The 17,294-nt window shown below is 41.2% G+C and overlaps 1 protein-coding gene across 1 annotated transcript in view; it reads right to left on the bottom strand.

The window, feature by feature from the left end:
• Nucleotides 1-17,294, bottom strand: part of kcnd3 (potassium voltage-gated channel, Shal-related subfamily, member 3) — a 93,052-nt gene that overhangs the window by 12,101 nt on the left and 63,657 nt on the right. The window contains exon 3 of the mRNA XM_019891591.1: nt 239-407. Coding sequence (XP_019747150.1) covers nt 239-407 — 169 coding nt within the window. The remainder of the gene's footprint in view (nt 1-238; nt 408-17,294) is intronic.

The following is a 17,294-nucleotide window of genomic DNA, read 5'->3' as shown; positions in this document are numbered from 1 at the left end:
GGACTCTGGCGCCGAGAGACCAGCCGGGCAAAAAGTCAACCCAGAGCAGCATCAAGAGAACTCCAGGTGATCAAAATGTATGTCGAAAGCGAATGTGTTGCATCACTATAGTCTTACAAGTGGGCGTTTTACACCCAACGTCCATCTCAAAGAACCTGGGTAGTCCTCAAATCTGGGGTGCAGGTCTGGAGGTCCAAGCATCTGGAGCATAGTTGAAGCAAATAAAAATGGTGTTCACCTGTACCTTCTGCGCCCGCCGTTTGTCAGCTCTCTGGTTCTGGTGATAGATGCGACTAAAGTTGGACACGATGACAGGAACAGGCAGGGCGATTACCAGCACCCCACTCAAAGAGCAGATTGAACCAAAGATCTTCCCTGCAATCGTTTTTGGAACCATGTCTCCATACCTGCAAGAGGGTGACAGGGACAAAGGCAACATTTTAGACAGATTTGTAGGGATGGCAAAGCGAAAGCTCTATGAGCTCAACTGTTAAGTGCCCGTGACTGCCTTGGGCCTTTGAAAAAGGTCATTTTGATGAATGGCAATGATGTGGAGAGGTCCAAAGTGAGAGGTTTTTTTTTTGTTCCACTGGGCCCCTGCACACATGATATATTCAATCCACCGACAGCATGAACTTTAAAAGGCACATGGCAAACGTTCCCCGAAGTTATTCAGCTTAATTCTGTGTGATATATCTGAAAGGCAGAGGTGATCTCATTATTGGTGCAGAAGGCAGACAAAACAATTACAGCGAATATTTTTCTTTCTCTCCCAATGGAGAATCCAAATCAGGAGGCAGACAACCGATGAAGGAAAGGTTGAGAAGGCACCAGGAAACTGAAAGAATAAATCTCTCTCTGAATCTCAGTGTTTTAAAAAAAATATCATTTGAGAGCAAAGGCTGCAGGTAATTTCTTTACAAGTCATATCTGCAGCCTTCGAAAATGTCTTAGTGAATGCATTAGATTCCAAATGATAATGCCTATTGAAAGATCTACTCTCACCAGGACCAACATGAGATTGTCATTTTCAGTTGTCAATTGATGTGCATAAGCTAAACATGAGAAGGAATAGTATGCAGGGTAGAACAGCAATAAAAACCGAAAAGTGACTTGTCAAGCATCTTTGAGTTTTCAAAGCATAATATATTTTTAGCTTGGTTTGCCCCAAAAGGCTGGAAGGTGAGTTACAGCTGAGAGAGAGAGCTGGAAAGACAGCGGCAAAATAGAGCAAAGCCTTGCCTTTGTCTCATCATTGTCACCCTTGCAGAAAGCAAGGTGATATGTCAGACGGTGAAAATAGAAATACACTTCAGTGGTGAGGGAGCGCTAGTGGGAATAAAATGCATAAAGCTGCAATCACCGAGGACTCCCTCGAATCGCACCCTCAATCATATGTGCTTTCCCTTTGTTTGTCTGATAGAACCTTGACTGAGTTGTACAAGGATAGAACCCTGACTGCGTTGTATGAGGAATTATGAAATTAAGCTTAAAAAATGCATTTTTGAATTCAACCACAACAAATTCTTTTCACAAATGTAACTTGAGTGGTATGAAAAACATGTCTAGATTACAGACAATAACTGATTACGGCAGCACAGCTTGCCAAAAGTTATCTGGGATAGACTCCAGCTCACCAATGACCCTGAGAAGCGGTGAAGTGTTAAAAAGCAATCAATATATTGAGCCAATACCAGAATATCAATCTTTGTACTCAATATAAATAAATAACGTTATGCATGCTGTGTTTAATGGGGATTCCCGATAACATGATATATCGATCAGCACGATAACAACGTGCGTTGCTTCTTGTCATGTTCTGTTGTTGTGTATCTCCAGGAGATGGCAGTGGAGGGCCTCTCCTCCGGGTTGCACACCTGCTGCTCATGTAATCAAGCCGACTATTTAAGGAGTTCTCTGCCTTCATGTGTTGGAAAATTGGCCTTGTTCATAGCGCTGCTTCCAAGACACAAATTCTTCGAGATGTACCAAGTTTTCATGTTCTCTATATTCTTATTCTGCTTGTCTTATCTTACTTTTGGTTCACTCATTATCCTGGTGTTGTACCAGTGATTTTTTGTTGTACTATGTTGGTTTTGTGACCTGTTATTTTCTGGAAATAAATACCGGTATTTTTGTTCACCAAGTTCATGTTTCTGGACGACAATTCCATTCTGTCCGTAACTTTGCGGATCCCTGACACTTCTTGTCCAACAACAGTATATAAATCAATGACAGATACCATATGAGGTACAAAAATGTAGTGTCCTACTCTAGACATTGTTTCTCAGATGCATCTGCAATGTGCAGCCTTCAATAACCTTGAGTAGAGCTCAGTAAATCTAGTCCATTGCAAGTGCTATTAACACACACATAACGGCTCAGACGTGCCTGTACATTGACGGGAAGGACTTCAATCTGACCGGTCTTAAGACTGATCGTTCTTTCTTTCTTTTTGTACCCAAATTAGGCAATAACAAGCACTCTGTAACATTTAATCTCCTCCCCTCTTCAGAAGAGCATCCCATTAGGAGGAATGAAAAGCTAATCATATTCATCTGCAAGCCGCCCATAATGGGATGCTATCAGTTTGCTCTCTTTTTCTAATACTATAGCAATTTGCCACCCCCATTTAGCCAAGCTGGTCTGTCTCCGATGATAACATCTCTGAGCCATTGTACATGGCACACGGATAAAGATTTGCACACATTAAAAAATATGGTGGCATGATTCAAGTGCATGTGTGTGACAAGCGAGGTTGGATACAATTTATTTCCTTCCTGCCTGGATGAGCGCTCGCGTCTGCTTCCGACTCGGCAAGACGACATTGGAGCTGGAGAATGAGCCAAATATTTCACATAGAGAAACGACGAATAAGCAGTGGAAGGGAAGCATACTTGAGGCAGAGATATTGTTTTGCAGATGCACCGCCACGTGTCTTTGTGCATTTTTGCTCCTCTTGATAACGGTGGGAAGAGATTCTCCAATTCACTTATAAACAACTGCACAAATTGCCTGTGTCCATGCATGTGCATACACACACACACACACACACACACACACACACACACACACACACACACACAATCACAGGTGAGCAAGGCAGCCTTCGGTCAGAGTTGTCACAGCACATCCAGGCCTCGGTGGTAAATTTATAACCTCAATGAGGAATGGAGTGGAAGTTATCAAGTGGGCCCGTGACTTTGTGATGGTGTGTTTGACAACCTCAGCAGAGTTGATCTGAGGCTTGACAGATTCTTGATCATGGCAGGATAGTACCACTCATCCATTAAAAAGAAAAAAAAAACCCTGAAAATATACTATCAATTCAAACAAAATAAAGAATTGCTGTATAGCTTTATTTGAATTTGAGCTTCAAAGTTAATATATGGCTGCAAGAAAAAAGAATAACCCTCCTCCACCATCATTCCAGACAGTTACATACTGTATACTGGAAGGGGCATTGTGGTTTGGGACAGTTTTACTACCTCAGGGCCTGGACATAAAGCTATCATTGACAGGAAAATTCATTCCTAAGTTTCAAAAAATTTTCTAAGGAAAATGTATGACCATATGCCAGCCATTTGGAACTTGACAGCAGATTGGCGATACAACAGGACAACATCTCAAAAGGACAGAAGTAAATCAACATTTGAATGGTTTCAAGAGAAGAAAATACAGCAGTTGGAATGGCCTATGACTCAGATTCCTTTTCCCACACCAAACACTTCAATAATATTGCTGAACTGAAACAGTGTTGTTCGTAAGGAATGGCCCAAAATTCCACCCTGCACTGTGAATGTTTACATCACAGGTCTCAAACTTAAGGCCCGGGAGCCCAATCCGAAACGCTGTAACAACTTTGTTTCTTGCTGAAATAACAACATTGCAAATTGTCTTCTCCAATTAAAATGGTGATCTATTGCAAGGACTCAGATTTCTAAACTAGTTATCCATCTGTTTGTTGTGCATATGTAATATGAGGCAATCATACTTTTATTCTGGGTTACATGGCTCGTTTTGCACTGTTGTGATTTAGGTCAAGATCATATCACATTTCATGACCAAGACATGCAGAAATCAGGGAAATCCAAAGCGTTCAGACATTTTCTTGCATTTGTATGTGATTTTTCTGATTCGGTGTTATGGTTCGAAAGTTAGCTCTGATGAGGTGGTGTCACAGACATACCTGTATCAGGGTCTATTTTTGACTAACAATGTGATTCCGTGTGATACCTGTCCAATATTCCCTTGGTACGGTCCAATTTGAAATGCTTATCGGTCAACTGTGGCACACCAGCACCATGAGGGAGTGGGCTCAACAAATATTTAAATATATATATTTTCAGACTCGACAAAATTGATGTGAGAGTTGATAAAATATCCTGTAAAAAGTGCACACAGTGATGACTTGAAGAATTTCCATTACTGTACACTTCTATCAACTGTCATGACCTTTATTCAGGGTCAAGTGTTGTGGTCTGCATTGCTTTTAGCCAACAATGTGAGGCACCCAGGTAACAGGGTGTCCTCGATCTAATCCTCCTTTGACCCATTTATTTCATCCATCCACCTATTTTCCATGCAGCTTATATTCATTAGGGTGGTGGATGTGATGGAAGCTTATCCCAGTTGAATTTGGGCAAGCGGCGGGTCGCCTGGATTCGAATTCCCAACCTCAGAACGATGAGGCAGATTTGCTAACCCACTCATACACCGTGGCGCCGTCAGTCCCTTCCTATTTTAAAATGGTATTATAAACCAAAATAATCCACAAGTGACCATAAGAGAAAACTTGAACATATTCCGTGTTCACGTTATTGACTTTGATATTATTTTACCAGCAACACACGCATGCCACAACTACATTTTAACAAGTTTTATTTTCCTCCCCAGTATGTGTGTGTTTGTTTTTGTGTGCTGCATGAGATCAAAACACAACAGCGCTCTTGTTTAATAATGATCAGAAGCAGTGGCATTTCCCGGCATGAGCAATCTGTGCAGCGGCACAGGGTGGCAAAAAGAAAAGCTTCCCGAAATGGTTGTTTATGCGTAAAGAGTAAACCTCTTGTATTTGGATACAGTATGTATTAAAAAATATATATATATATATATATATATATATATTCTATGATCACAACAAGGTTTCATAAGAGCTAATTGACAAACACCAACCACAGTCATCATAAGCCACTTATGTGCAATTAAATTGAATGGAATGGACACCCGGTTGTCTCTGTCAGATGCTGCATTTGGATCCAGGACATGTAAAAGCGTGTCATCCCAACAACAATTAGCACTTTTCAGTTAAGCACAGTGACAGGCTGCCTCTCCAGGCCTCTCACCTTCAAATAACATCCATCTGTACCACTATTGGGCTTTTCATGGCCAGTCACTCAGGGGGAAGTAACTCGAGTGATACATGGCTTTGTGGAAACGTTAGAAAAGGTCTACTCTAATCCAGCCAGCAAAGGTACATAGATCAATCAAAGAGGATGCGGAGGGAGCAACAGAAGAAGGTCAAGATGAGAGTAGATCGAGAGCCACAAAATACATTTTGGATTGTGCGTCCAAGGATGATATGCTGGGCTGGAATAGGCCAAAAATACGTTTTAGTTTGGATTAAAACAAGGTGATGTTCTGAAAAGCGTTTTACATTGTGATTGACAGCAACATTAACAAGTGACTTTGGTAGCTGGCTACTAGTTTTAAAGCTCTTATGTGGGTTCAAACTGGCTTGTCCAAGTTTGCCGCGTTATGGAATGGCCGACATGCTGTACTCCTACTGTTGTATTTTCCGACAAAACTTCTCCCTAATGCAATAATTTCAAAGCGGTTAAGGTTATAGTATTATAACTACAATTCATTTTCGGAAGATTCCGTAATATAAAGAAAGCGTTTTCGAAAAGATGTAATAATTCAACTCCCAATCCACTAAAGGTTCTTTCTTTTCAACATCCCGTGTTATATGTAAAGGGAGACAATAAGCAACAACTGATCATTGTTCATCTTGGGGCAACATCCAATTCCTTGGCCTGAAAGAGTGTGCCTTGGCCTTGATATACATCTTCTTTCCCCATTTGCATTTGTCAAGTGACAAGTCGAGATTTCCAGAAAGAAACACACAGATAAGTTGATAAAGTGAAGGGTATTACTCTTTCATTTCACTGCACAGCGCGGAAAGGTCATTATCATCACTCACTTCACACCCGGTCGTATACTGAATCACGCTGAGGGATTACCATCATTTCTCTGCAACATACTTCGAGTTACTTTGACAACAACGCTGACTTTTCATATCTATGTACTTTGGGATTTAACTTTTAAAAGGGAGAGTGTGCACTTGTCTGTGGAGTCAAAGAGAAGAAACAGAAAGGATTTTTTTTTTCACAAGACAAAACTCAACCTTTAATCCTAGCTCATGTAATTATCTTGCAGGATTTCAAAAACTGACAAAGATCATGTACTGACTAGGCTGAGGTTTGTCTCCTTTGCAGTGAACTTGTAAAATCCCCCAGGGTTAATAATTCCAAAGGTTTGCAAAAGAAATGTTACCAAAAAAAAAAAAAAAATCGATTTAAAATTGAACACAGATTTATAAACTTTCAAAATGATACCATGCACTTGGACTAAAAGTGTGAAAACACATGTGATACACAAACGCTTCCTAACAAAGGGGTGAGCAACTCTGGTGCTCGAGGGCTTCTATCTTGCATGTTTGAAAAGTGTCCCTCCTCCAACTTCCCGCATTCGAATAGCCAGGACTGCTATCAGGCTCCTGCAGAGCTTTCATTTGAACCAGGTCTGTTGGAAGAGGGGAAACATCTCAAACATGCAATAAAGTGGCCGTCGAATACCAGAGTTGCCCACCTCTGTCCTAGCAGACAGAAAGAACGTGCTCCATTCCACAACGGGCAGAGTTCAAAAGGAGAAGTCGGACTATATTGTTGCAACCTTGAACAAATGTTCCATTTGGTCTGCACCTCATTCGCACAAATGTCTTTCTCGTACTGGCACATAACAATGAAACCTACAAGTGCTTGTATTTCAAAAGTTGAAAGAAACGCTACGAGTGCCCCAATAAAGTGACCTTACAAACTCTGTTCATTTTTGTGCCAGCATGGGAGTTAGTATGCACTTCTCTCTGTAATTAGTAATTACCAGACTGCTCGAAACAGAGCACTTCAGTAAAGTCACTTCCTCGACGAACCAGGAAGTGCAATTACCACAGCGGTTCCCCACAACATTTAAGTATGAATCATGCCGGAGTCTCCAAACCTGTGCTCATACCAGTCTGGCTCATTGTGGCTTCACAGGAGATCCTTCGATTAACTCGTGCTCCCCACTCCCCAGCGCACGCCAGGTGAGGAGCCACTTGGAAAGCATGCCCGTGTGTGCACACTTCATATCTCTAAGCATTCAAATACTTTCAAGACTCTCTGGGCCACCACGTATGGATAACATCAGCAAAGGCTTCTGGTAATTAAAACCGCCAAACAATCTCTCTCTGTGAGTTGGAGTCACGTTGTGGTAGGTGTGGAGACGTTGAGGAGCTGGGACACAATTACACAGAGATGTGGTTCAATTAGGCTGTCGACAAGAGAAAACTTTCATTCGGCTGGATTATAAATATCTGGAGAAATACAAGATTAATTAGCAAATGTGTAATTACAGTTCATCGAGAGCCTCTGAAACCCCATGATATTGTCAACCTAATGCCAACAAGAGATTCAGTCAAGGATTGGAGTTGACATGAATGTGAGGATTGTCTTCATTTGTTGAAGTCTTCAGTATACTGTACGGTTTGTATATTACCAGCATATACTGGAACATTTCCAAGTGCTTGTCGCTGTCGACAATTCCATCAATTTATGGAAGCCCCCTTTAATTAAAAATCTGACAGGCCCTTGATTAAATTAGCCGTGCTCGCAAACATGCTAATTAGTGACAAAGATTTCGCAGAAACTAGAAACAAGGACCAAATGTTTTTCTGTACTGTCCCTTAACTGCAAGCCCCCATTTTACTTTATAGGATTACCAATACGCTTTCTTCTCCACCACTTTTGTTCTGACTTCCAGTGACATCACATTGATGCTCGCAGTCTACTCGAGAAGGAGACTATTAACCGAAGTTACAGTTCACCATAGCAGAGGTCCCCAAACGCCGGTCCGCAGACTGGTACCGGTCCGCAGGGCATTTGGTACCAGGCTGCACAGAAAGAACTTGCCTTAATTCCGTTTTATTTATTTCGGAATACGAAAGATGTTTTATTTTGAAAAATTGCCAGATTCTCCGTTACATCCGTCTGTGTCGCGCTTGACACACGTCAAGCCACGCTTCTCCGTCACGTGACCGATTACGCTAAAAACAAAACGCCAGAGCTCGCAAAATGAGTAAAAAAACTGCTGGAGATCGCAAATGACGGCGGCTTTAAAAGTACATTCGAGACAACTGGATTAAAGTTATGGCTGAATACTCTGAGATCGCCACAATAGCACTGTTGCTATTTCCGACATCCTACCTGTGTGAGGCGAGGGTTTTGCAGCAACGGCGACTAAAACAAAATTACAAAGTAGACTGGACATAAACCACACACTTGAGGTGTCATTGTCTCCTCTTACCCCGAGATGGGACCGTCTGGTTGCAGAAAATCAAGCTCGGGGCTGTGGTGAGTCGTCATTTTCATGCACTTTGAATTTGCGTTGTATCGTATTTTGAAGGCATTAAACATTACCATAGCGATCGGAGTGTTGCGGCCAGATTAGACGCTCCTTGTGTTGATTATTATATTTCGAAAACGCCACAGTTTTCATGCAGCTCATACCATATTATTTTGTTGTATTAATCCGCCACACCTTAAATGCCGGTCCCCGAAAATATTGTCTGACATAAACCGGTCCGTGGGGCAAAAAAGGTTGGGGACCGCTGCACTATAGCACAATGAAACACTACGTAAGAGGTGCCCGAGTCTTAGGTGCACTACCTCGGGGTTTTACTGTGTTGCATGTTTATAAAGTGCAACACCAATTTCACGCTTCAATGAACTAATGGTAACACAAACACACTTGCAGGATAATGATTGATGTCCTTACTATGGAAAAAAGTTCAGCATAGGATACCGCAATGCATGCTGGGATGTGACGAGTGGTCAAACTCAACAACGGTACACAAACAGCATTTTTTTTCCCACAAGAGTCGACAGTGCATTTGGAGCGCATCAGGGGTTTTGACCCCCACGTGATCTCCAAAAACATGCACATACACGACTCACAAAAAGTTAGGGATATTTGGCTTTCAGGCGAAATTTCAGGACGAGCCTAAAATGCATGCAAACCTTTCCAGGTGAACTTAATGTGACCTTCTCTAAGCTTTTGAATGCACATGTCCAACCGTTAAATATTTCAGTACTTTTTACACAAGTTGCTGTTCTCTAACGAAGAGCATAACGACAAAATTCACAACTGTTTGATCCACCAATCGACCAATAAATGTCCTTATCAGGTTCTGGACCGAACGGAATGACAAATTGCGATAAAAATATTTATTTAAAGAAAAGCTCACCGATAGAGTACAAACAGAAATCGCCGTTCAAAAGAAGCCAGGAGAAACAATGTATGAAGAAAAGCGCTTGCAAAAGGCAATGTGCCAGGGAGCACCAAGAATAAAAAAACAAAATATCAAGAGGCCATAAACACCAGGCCAAAATCAAAAGCAATAAGAAAAAAATAAAAATACTTGCACACAAGAATTTGTGAATAACGAGAGCTACACTCAAACTACACGATTTAAGAATGGGCATAATCTCCTGCATTTATGACATGTGTATGGACAGCTCCAATATGACACGTTTCCTTGCTCTTGAAGCCATGCTGTCATTTTGCCAGAATAAATTACATCTCAGCAACACGTCTTCCCAGTTTGCCCTTCAATCTTCTCCAAGTGCTTGGCCTCTGCTGGGAGCGGTGTTGAGAGATGAAAAGGAGAAAGGCTGTGTGCAAAGATAAGAATGAAGCTGAAAGACGTGAGACAGTGGATGGAGTTCAGAGGTCATCTACAAGGAGCTCAAGGTCATAGCAGCAAGGTCACTGCTGAACACATCCCGGCACACATTCATGCGAGGATCAAAGTGGAGTAAAAAGAGGAGCGGGATGGAAAAATAAAAACATGAAAAGGAAATCCCTGCGGTGAGGAGGGAAAAATGGGCAGTCGGGTCTTCCGAGATAAAATGATAAGAAGAGGAGATGAGAGGCAAAATACCTTACAGACATTTTCCTTTTATTGTATTTATGATCATAATTGCAGTTTTATGTCATAATAATATCTCCTAGCTGTTACTTGATGTGCAAAAGCTACCAATTTGCTACTGCATGTGACTGTAACACAATAGCATGCCTACGCAGGTATTTTATTCATCTTTGTATCGACTGCAGTCTGTCGATGTGGTGCCAATTGTACTCAGAAATCCGCTAAAAGAATCCGTATGAGGCATGAATGGCGCCTCGAGTCCGATGATTGGCTGCACTAACGTATTGAAGTATCAAATGTAAAATGTAAAAGAGAGATAAATAAATTAAAGTGTTCTGCTTTCCTTCCCGGGGCTCCCAAGTGACTCCACCGCCGTGGCCATTTTCTTCACTGCATACATACATATACGATCGCTTTGTATTCACTCAGGTAAAACTAATCTAAAGCATCATAAATAAAAAAAAAGGTTTTGTGGTCTTAAGGGACAGACACAATACAAACATTGCTGTGTGCAGATGTATGTGGCCCTTGCTTCCGTAAAAATGGTGTTTATTCAAATTTGTGGGAACTGTGTCTGAATATCTGTATCGTTTCTTGTATATATTGCTGCATTATTATCAGCTAAATTAATGTCTTTGGGTCACGTCAGAATTACAAACATAGTGGTGCCACGAGAGGAGAGCGTCGATTGTTTTCAAGTACAAGCCATTGTCAGACGATTTTTAATTTTTATTTTTTTGCTTTGACTTGAGGAGCAAAAAGCTAAAGCTAACACATAATGGGAATTTCCATTGACATTGACAACTGCAGCAGTGTTAAAACTCTTTAGAGCGACAGATGGTCAAATACAAATGGTGCAGCAACACGTGTACTGTAGACGGGCACTAACACAGCACTCAGTCTTATATTTTACATCCTCTGTGAAGACTAATATTGCTGCTAAGGCATCGGAACGTCCCCTGATGACCATGCATATTTGTAGGCCCGTATTACACTGTCCCCACATTACAAAGACTTGCACATCGCAATGAGCAGCACAAGGTGCATTGAATTGAAGAACAAAGCGTGACAGAAATGGTTTCATTCTATGAAATGACAGTATGTGATTGCTGTATGTTTGTAATTACAAAATTATAGAGTGCTATCGTTGTTATAAATTACAACGTTTGTTCACTTTGTGAGGAGACTGCAACGGATTAATGGCACCATTGTACAAGATAGCATGTTTGTTTTAACAGATGCACTCAATCACTTGCTGTGCCTCCGGAGGAGATAAAATATATAGATATCAAACATTGTTTTATGCTTCCAGATTTATTGACCGTAACCATGGACAACATTAAATCTCATCAGCTTCAGCCGCTCTGGTGGCATCGACCGTGCTGATCTGTGACCAAGTGTGATGGAGAGGCGCTCAATGCACCCACACTCAGCTGGCTGCTAAATCTGCTTCGCGCTGGTCAATGCGCGATCCAAAAGTCTGATTTGACCGGGAAAAAGAATTGATGCAAATCCACTGATTTGATGTTGACATTTTCAATTCACGCACATTTGTAGGGAATTTTTAACATTGACGTTGGAAGAAAAAGTTGAGTTTTCCAGTTACGAAGAAGTATTGTACGAAATACATCACAATCTGTGTTTTTGTTGACTTTGCTTCAACATGTCTTTTCCTGCTTGTTAGTTAATTGTTTTCAGCTGTTCTGTCTGCCCTGTCACTTGTGTCAATCAATCAGCTCTGTGTCTTGTCCAGGTGTATCTCACTGGCTCGTCAATTTGCTTATATTTAGCTGCAGGCTTTCATTCAGTCTTTCATGTTGTCGTCATTGTGCAAACCTACTCGTGTTAGGTTTTTTTCTCCTGTTGAGTTTAATCCCTGTGTTTCTTTGTTACATTCAACACATTTTTTTATTTCATAAACAATGTAACACAATGTGCTTTACGTGATTCAAGGTAATGAACTAAAGACATTTAAAAAGAAAGTACATGAAGAAAAGATGATAGGCCCTTGGCACTTCAGACTTTTTTTTGCCATGCAACGGGCATTTTTATCATGAATTTCATCATGAATAGGATTCGGCATTAAAACAATGTTTTCATGTATTAATACCAATAAATTCAATTGATTTAAAAGTGAAATGAAAAAAAAACTGCAATTTTTATTTCAAAATAATACTAAATTGATAGTGCCTCTATTTGTGTACTACATATGAAACACAAAAATATAAAAAGCCCCAACCAACTGTGGCAGCGGTCAAGTTTCTCGCTGTCAGTGTGAATGAATATTGGCACACAAGAGGAGCTGTCTGCATGAGTATGTTAGTAGAGGAAAGTAGGCTTCATGAAAAACTAGGGCAACTTTGAGACTCAGGAGAGGTGTCTTTCAGCCCAGCCTCCTGTCCTAGTTCCCTCCCTGACCAGACTTGCATCTGTATGTTGTATGTTTTGCAACCGAGGGGGCACCCTGGGCAGTCAAATGAAAAGTTCAATCAAAAAGAAAAAAAAAAAGTGGGAGATGGACGCAGAGCTCCAGGGCGAATACAGGTTGCGGGTACCTGACAGACCCCTTTTACTGGTGTTGAAAACATTGCTTGCAATCCCCGGGGCATGTGCCATATGGCAAAGAAGTCTGTGCACACACAGTGCAAAGCTTGAATGGATTACCTGTGCATTTGCCCATGCATGCGCATCTGTCCTTTGACCAGTTTGTCTGCACTGTCGAACAGGCAAATGAGTCATAACAGGACAGAGATTGAAATAAGGCAACAAGCAGGAGAGGGACGTGTGCGTGTAGGTGTCTTTGCTTTGATGAGTGGGTGCCAGAAAAAAAAAAAAGCCGAAGAGCATTCCTGACAATATTCACAATTCCAAAAGTATGCACAATACAACGCGGCACACATCCTCCACCAGCACACTCATGCATACACCCACCAACGCACACAACCACTCGTGGTGTGTATAGAACCATGACAGAGATTATTTATCGAGCAGTCCCAGCACTGCTCTACTCCAGAGCTTTCCAGCAACACATCACTAATTCATTCTTGGCTTTTCCCTCAGCTCAGTAAGGGCCGCCTTTGAACATACATGCTGGCCCTTTATTTAGCGCTGGGCCAAGTTACACCTCACCTCCCACTGTAAGCTCATACAGCATCAGAATTGCAACCCACACCGACAGGACCCGCCCTCATTTTCGGAAATCCGAAATGAGATGTAGGTTAATGCGCAAAATCCTACTCAGCTATTTGATCTTGGACTGAGCTTCCAATGGCTTCCAATTAGCCTGTGGGTGTGGCTGGAGTGTCGGCTTTCCAGGTACGCTCAGGGTCATCACGTCTGGACGTATAACGAGTTTTTTTTGTTTCACCAACAGCGGTTACAGATCCCAGTCAACATTATAATTTAAATTTTCAGTATGACTCAGTTAAAACAAGCCAACGGGTGAATACTGTATCTGATCATCAATTACTTTCAAAACAGTCGGCGGACACACAGTCAAGGTCTTCTGATGTGGGACTGGCACTGAAACGGCGTCTGGGTGGGCCCACTCTTGCATTTCACGTATTGATTCTGTCTGATTGCATCTTGACTGATCTCGTAGCGGGTGGCTGTAAGCGCAGTGGGTGGGTGGAGGTGCAGGAAAGAGGGCACGCCAAAGAGAAGACGCTATTACATTTTAATTTGACAAAGGTCAGTTGTTCTTCAAGGTCAAACAGAAAAATAATCTTCAAAGGAAGCTTGGCACTTGGCTCAAAAATAGAGAGTCTCTCTGTGGGAATGCTCGCCCACTCGACAGAAAATGAATTCGGACCGCGCATTCAGCGTACGCAATGCGATAAGCATCACTGCTTTCAAATTTACTATGAGTCAATTAGTTACCATGGTGAGTGAGGCTGAAGGGAAGCTTTCAAACCAAGCAAGCGGGATTATGTAAATGTCACAGACAAGCGAATGCAAACGTGCACACCGACGACGCACCAAGTAACACACATCAAGCGTCTCAGACGGCACAGCAAACCGACAATTTGTCAGAACGTGCGGCTAACAACCTCTCTGGTGGAAAGAAGCACGCTGGCTTTTATTCCGCCAAAAGGTCAAGTCACCATTACGACAAAAGTGACTATCATCAACAAAAGCATGTTTGTACTTCCAATAGTGCCCATGGCATGTTAAGGTTTTGTTACAAAAGAGCAATTACGGGAAACGCACCACTTAACCACAGTAGCGACACCAAACAAAATAAAAAGCATCATTGTATTTTCATTTAGCACGGCTGTCAGAAATGAATTCTAATAAAAATAAAAACACATTATGACCCCAAAAGGCTTTCCTAGCTGACTCATTTAGTCCACGGCGCTCCAAATTGCCTTTTTACTGGCTCAATGTCCACTTAAAGGGATTGCATTAACCTCTGTCGCTCTCCGTGGGCAGATGAGTTGCCCCCACCAACCCTTAAGACGTGTTCTGTATTTAACTTCCTTCTTTGGCGGCGATCCCTGTCTGGCTTCCATCCAGACAATGCACACACGCGTGTGCGCACGCTTCGCAAGAGAGAGACGCTCCACCGTGCTCCTGTCAAGTTTATCGCTGTTTAGGATCAGGTCTTGCCGAAGATATTTAAGAGTTAAAACAAACAAAGACGTTTGAATTATTTAATTCCCGAACCCAGAGGGACTCTACAACGTTTAACAGTGAGCTCGTGGTCGGAAATAAACACTGAAGAACTACAAGACGGAAATAACAAAATAACGCTTGTTATAAAAGGTACATACGCAAATATGTACTGCTTGTGTGCTCAAGATAATAAATAGCAGACACTGTGGCGCCTTGAGATAAGAGTAAGCCGACCTGCTTGTTTTTCAAGATAGAAGTCGTTGTTTGAATGTTTTTTCTTCTACTTCCTGTTGGAGTTTACTGTCAAACTAATCATGAAACAAAAAGAATGACAGTTCCTGAATTTATTCCAACCTCACAAGTTTCCAACCTTCCATTAGCTTAACGCGAACCCACAATAGACTACATTATAGACGTGCTAATGAATTGCACTGAAAGTCTTGGTATTATAACCCTTCACCCGTAACGATATTTGGACACATGACAACAGACAATATCACAACATTCACAGGCACTTTTTTTTTTATCCTCTGTGGAAAACAACAGTAATTGTGAAAGTCTTCTTCTATTGTTTTCATGGCTGTACAATATAGCCTTCAGTGGCCAATTTGTGCATACCAGATGCAGTCAATGACTTCTGCACAAATAGTATATTTATTTACATTCCAATGAATTATGTTATTACCGTGGGTTTTATAAAGTCAATATTTGAAAGAGCGATTGAAAAAGCAACACAAAAATGTCTTTTTTGGAGGCTGGAACGGATCAATGCTCACAGAACAAATTAGATTCCTATCTCAAGGCACCACTTTAAGCACAGTTTGCTCTGTTTTTAGATGATCACAATCAAAAAAATGCGCTGGACTAACAGCTTTGGTTTAATGACCATAAATTTGCGATCGTTCTGCAGACATGACAGATGCCACCAAGAGACCCGTGTACACACATACACCACACAGACACACGCACACATTTTCTGCTTCCTATCTTTGACTCAAATCTTGTGAATTAACTGAAGTTGTCCCACAAGAGTTTGGATTTCCGAGCCAACCTGTATTTGAGATGTTCACAAATTGCCCGACAGCTGGTTTGCACGAGATTGTGAAGTGCTCACGTGCCCCGTTTGTTGACTCCTGCAGTTGGATGCCCAGCCATTTGCTCTGGTCCTTATAGTCACTGCAGTGCATTTTTTTCACTCTGAATCTGCTTTCTTTCTGCATTCTGTTCAATTTTGTTTTGCTGAAAAACAGGGCACCGATGTCACAGGAACTCTTCTAAGGTCACTTTTTTTTTTTCTTGCAACATTTTGGTTAAAGAAAAAAAAATAAACACAGCTAATTTGACCTTTGTGTACAATATCAGTTAAGTTTTGCGCAATTTTTCATTAAATAAAATGAGAAGTGTATCCAAAACTAACTTTTACGAGGCTTCACATTCCAAGAAGAAAGAGGTACAGTTTTTGATGTTTTAAAGGGGTCGGCTTGTTTTTATACGTGCTCGGCCATTTAGAAATGTTTAAAAGTCACTTGCATGTATGTTCCAATATGGTCAGGTCCATAAATATTGGGACATGGACACAATTGTCCTGTTTTTGGCTCTATAGACCGCCACAATGGATTTGAAATGAAATGAACAAGATGTGTTTTGACAGCAGACTTTCAGATTTAATTTAATTTAAAATTTTACGTTCAAATTAGGTAATTTGTGTATGGGTTAAAATAGTTTATTCAATGAAATCTTATGTGTGAAATAAAAATGTGTTTATGATGACTGTTTTTTTTTTTGTGTTGTTTTAAGAGAAATGCCTTTGCAAGAACTTAAAGGGCGAATAGGAGACGGCATGTCTTCCATCTGACAAAGGTCAGTCATTCAGTCGACGCAAATCCTGAGCGGCTCAAGAAGCTGGTTGAGAATTCTGGTGCAGTGATCCAATTTTAAATTCATGCATCGTGTTGGCTTACCTCTCATATGATGTGTTACGTTTCACTCAGCCTTTTATTCTTGTTTGGGTGTTTCCGGATCTGGCTTGGCCCGCCTTCTCTTAACGGAAATTTGGAGTGAGGTTGCACAAGTGTGATGCAAACCAGGCTTGGCTCTGACTCACAATAAACTTTAGCTCAAAAACATAGCAGCGATAAATGAGTACTCATTCTCAAGTGGGCACTGGTACACAGTACATGGATTATCCGGAGAGGTTTGCCACACACATCACCTAATTATAGTGACTGTACATTAGTTTACATTTGACTACTGTATATAATTCGAAATTTGTCAATGAAAAACAATTGTAATTTTTAGGACTTTGATTCAAATTCAATTTTCTGACCTACTACATAAATTGAATTGATATTTTACTAAATGTTCTTGAGCTCCATGTTTTGTTCCCATTGAACGATCACTCGTAAGACTTTAAAGTTTTTAACTGAGGTCAGAG

The sequence above is a fragment of the Hippocampus comes genome, unplaced genomic scaffold (assembly GCF_001891065.2).
Source record: "Hippocampus comes isolate QL1 unplaced genomic scaffold, H_comes_QL1_v1.1 scaffold174, whole genome shotgun sequence".
Taxonomy (NCBI): domain Eukaryota; kingdom Metazoa; phylum Chordata; class Actinopteri; order Syngnathiformes; family Syngnathidae; genus Hippocampus; species Hippocampus comes.
Note: the sequence above shows the minus strand (reverse complement) of the source record. Positions and strands in the feature narration are given on the sequence as shown.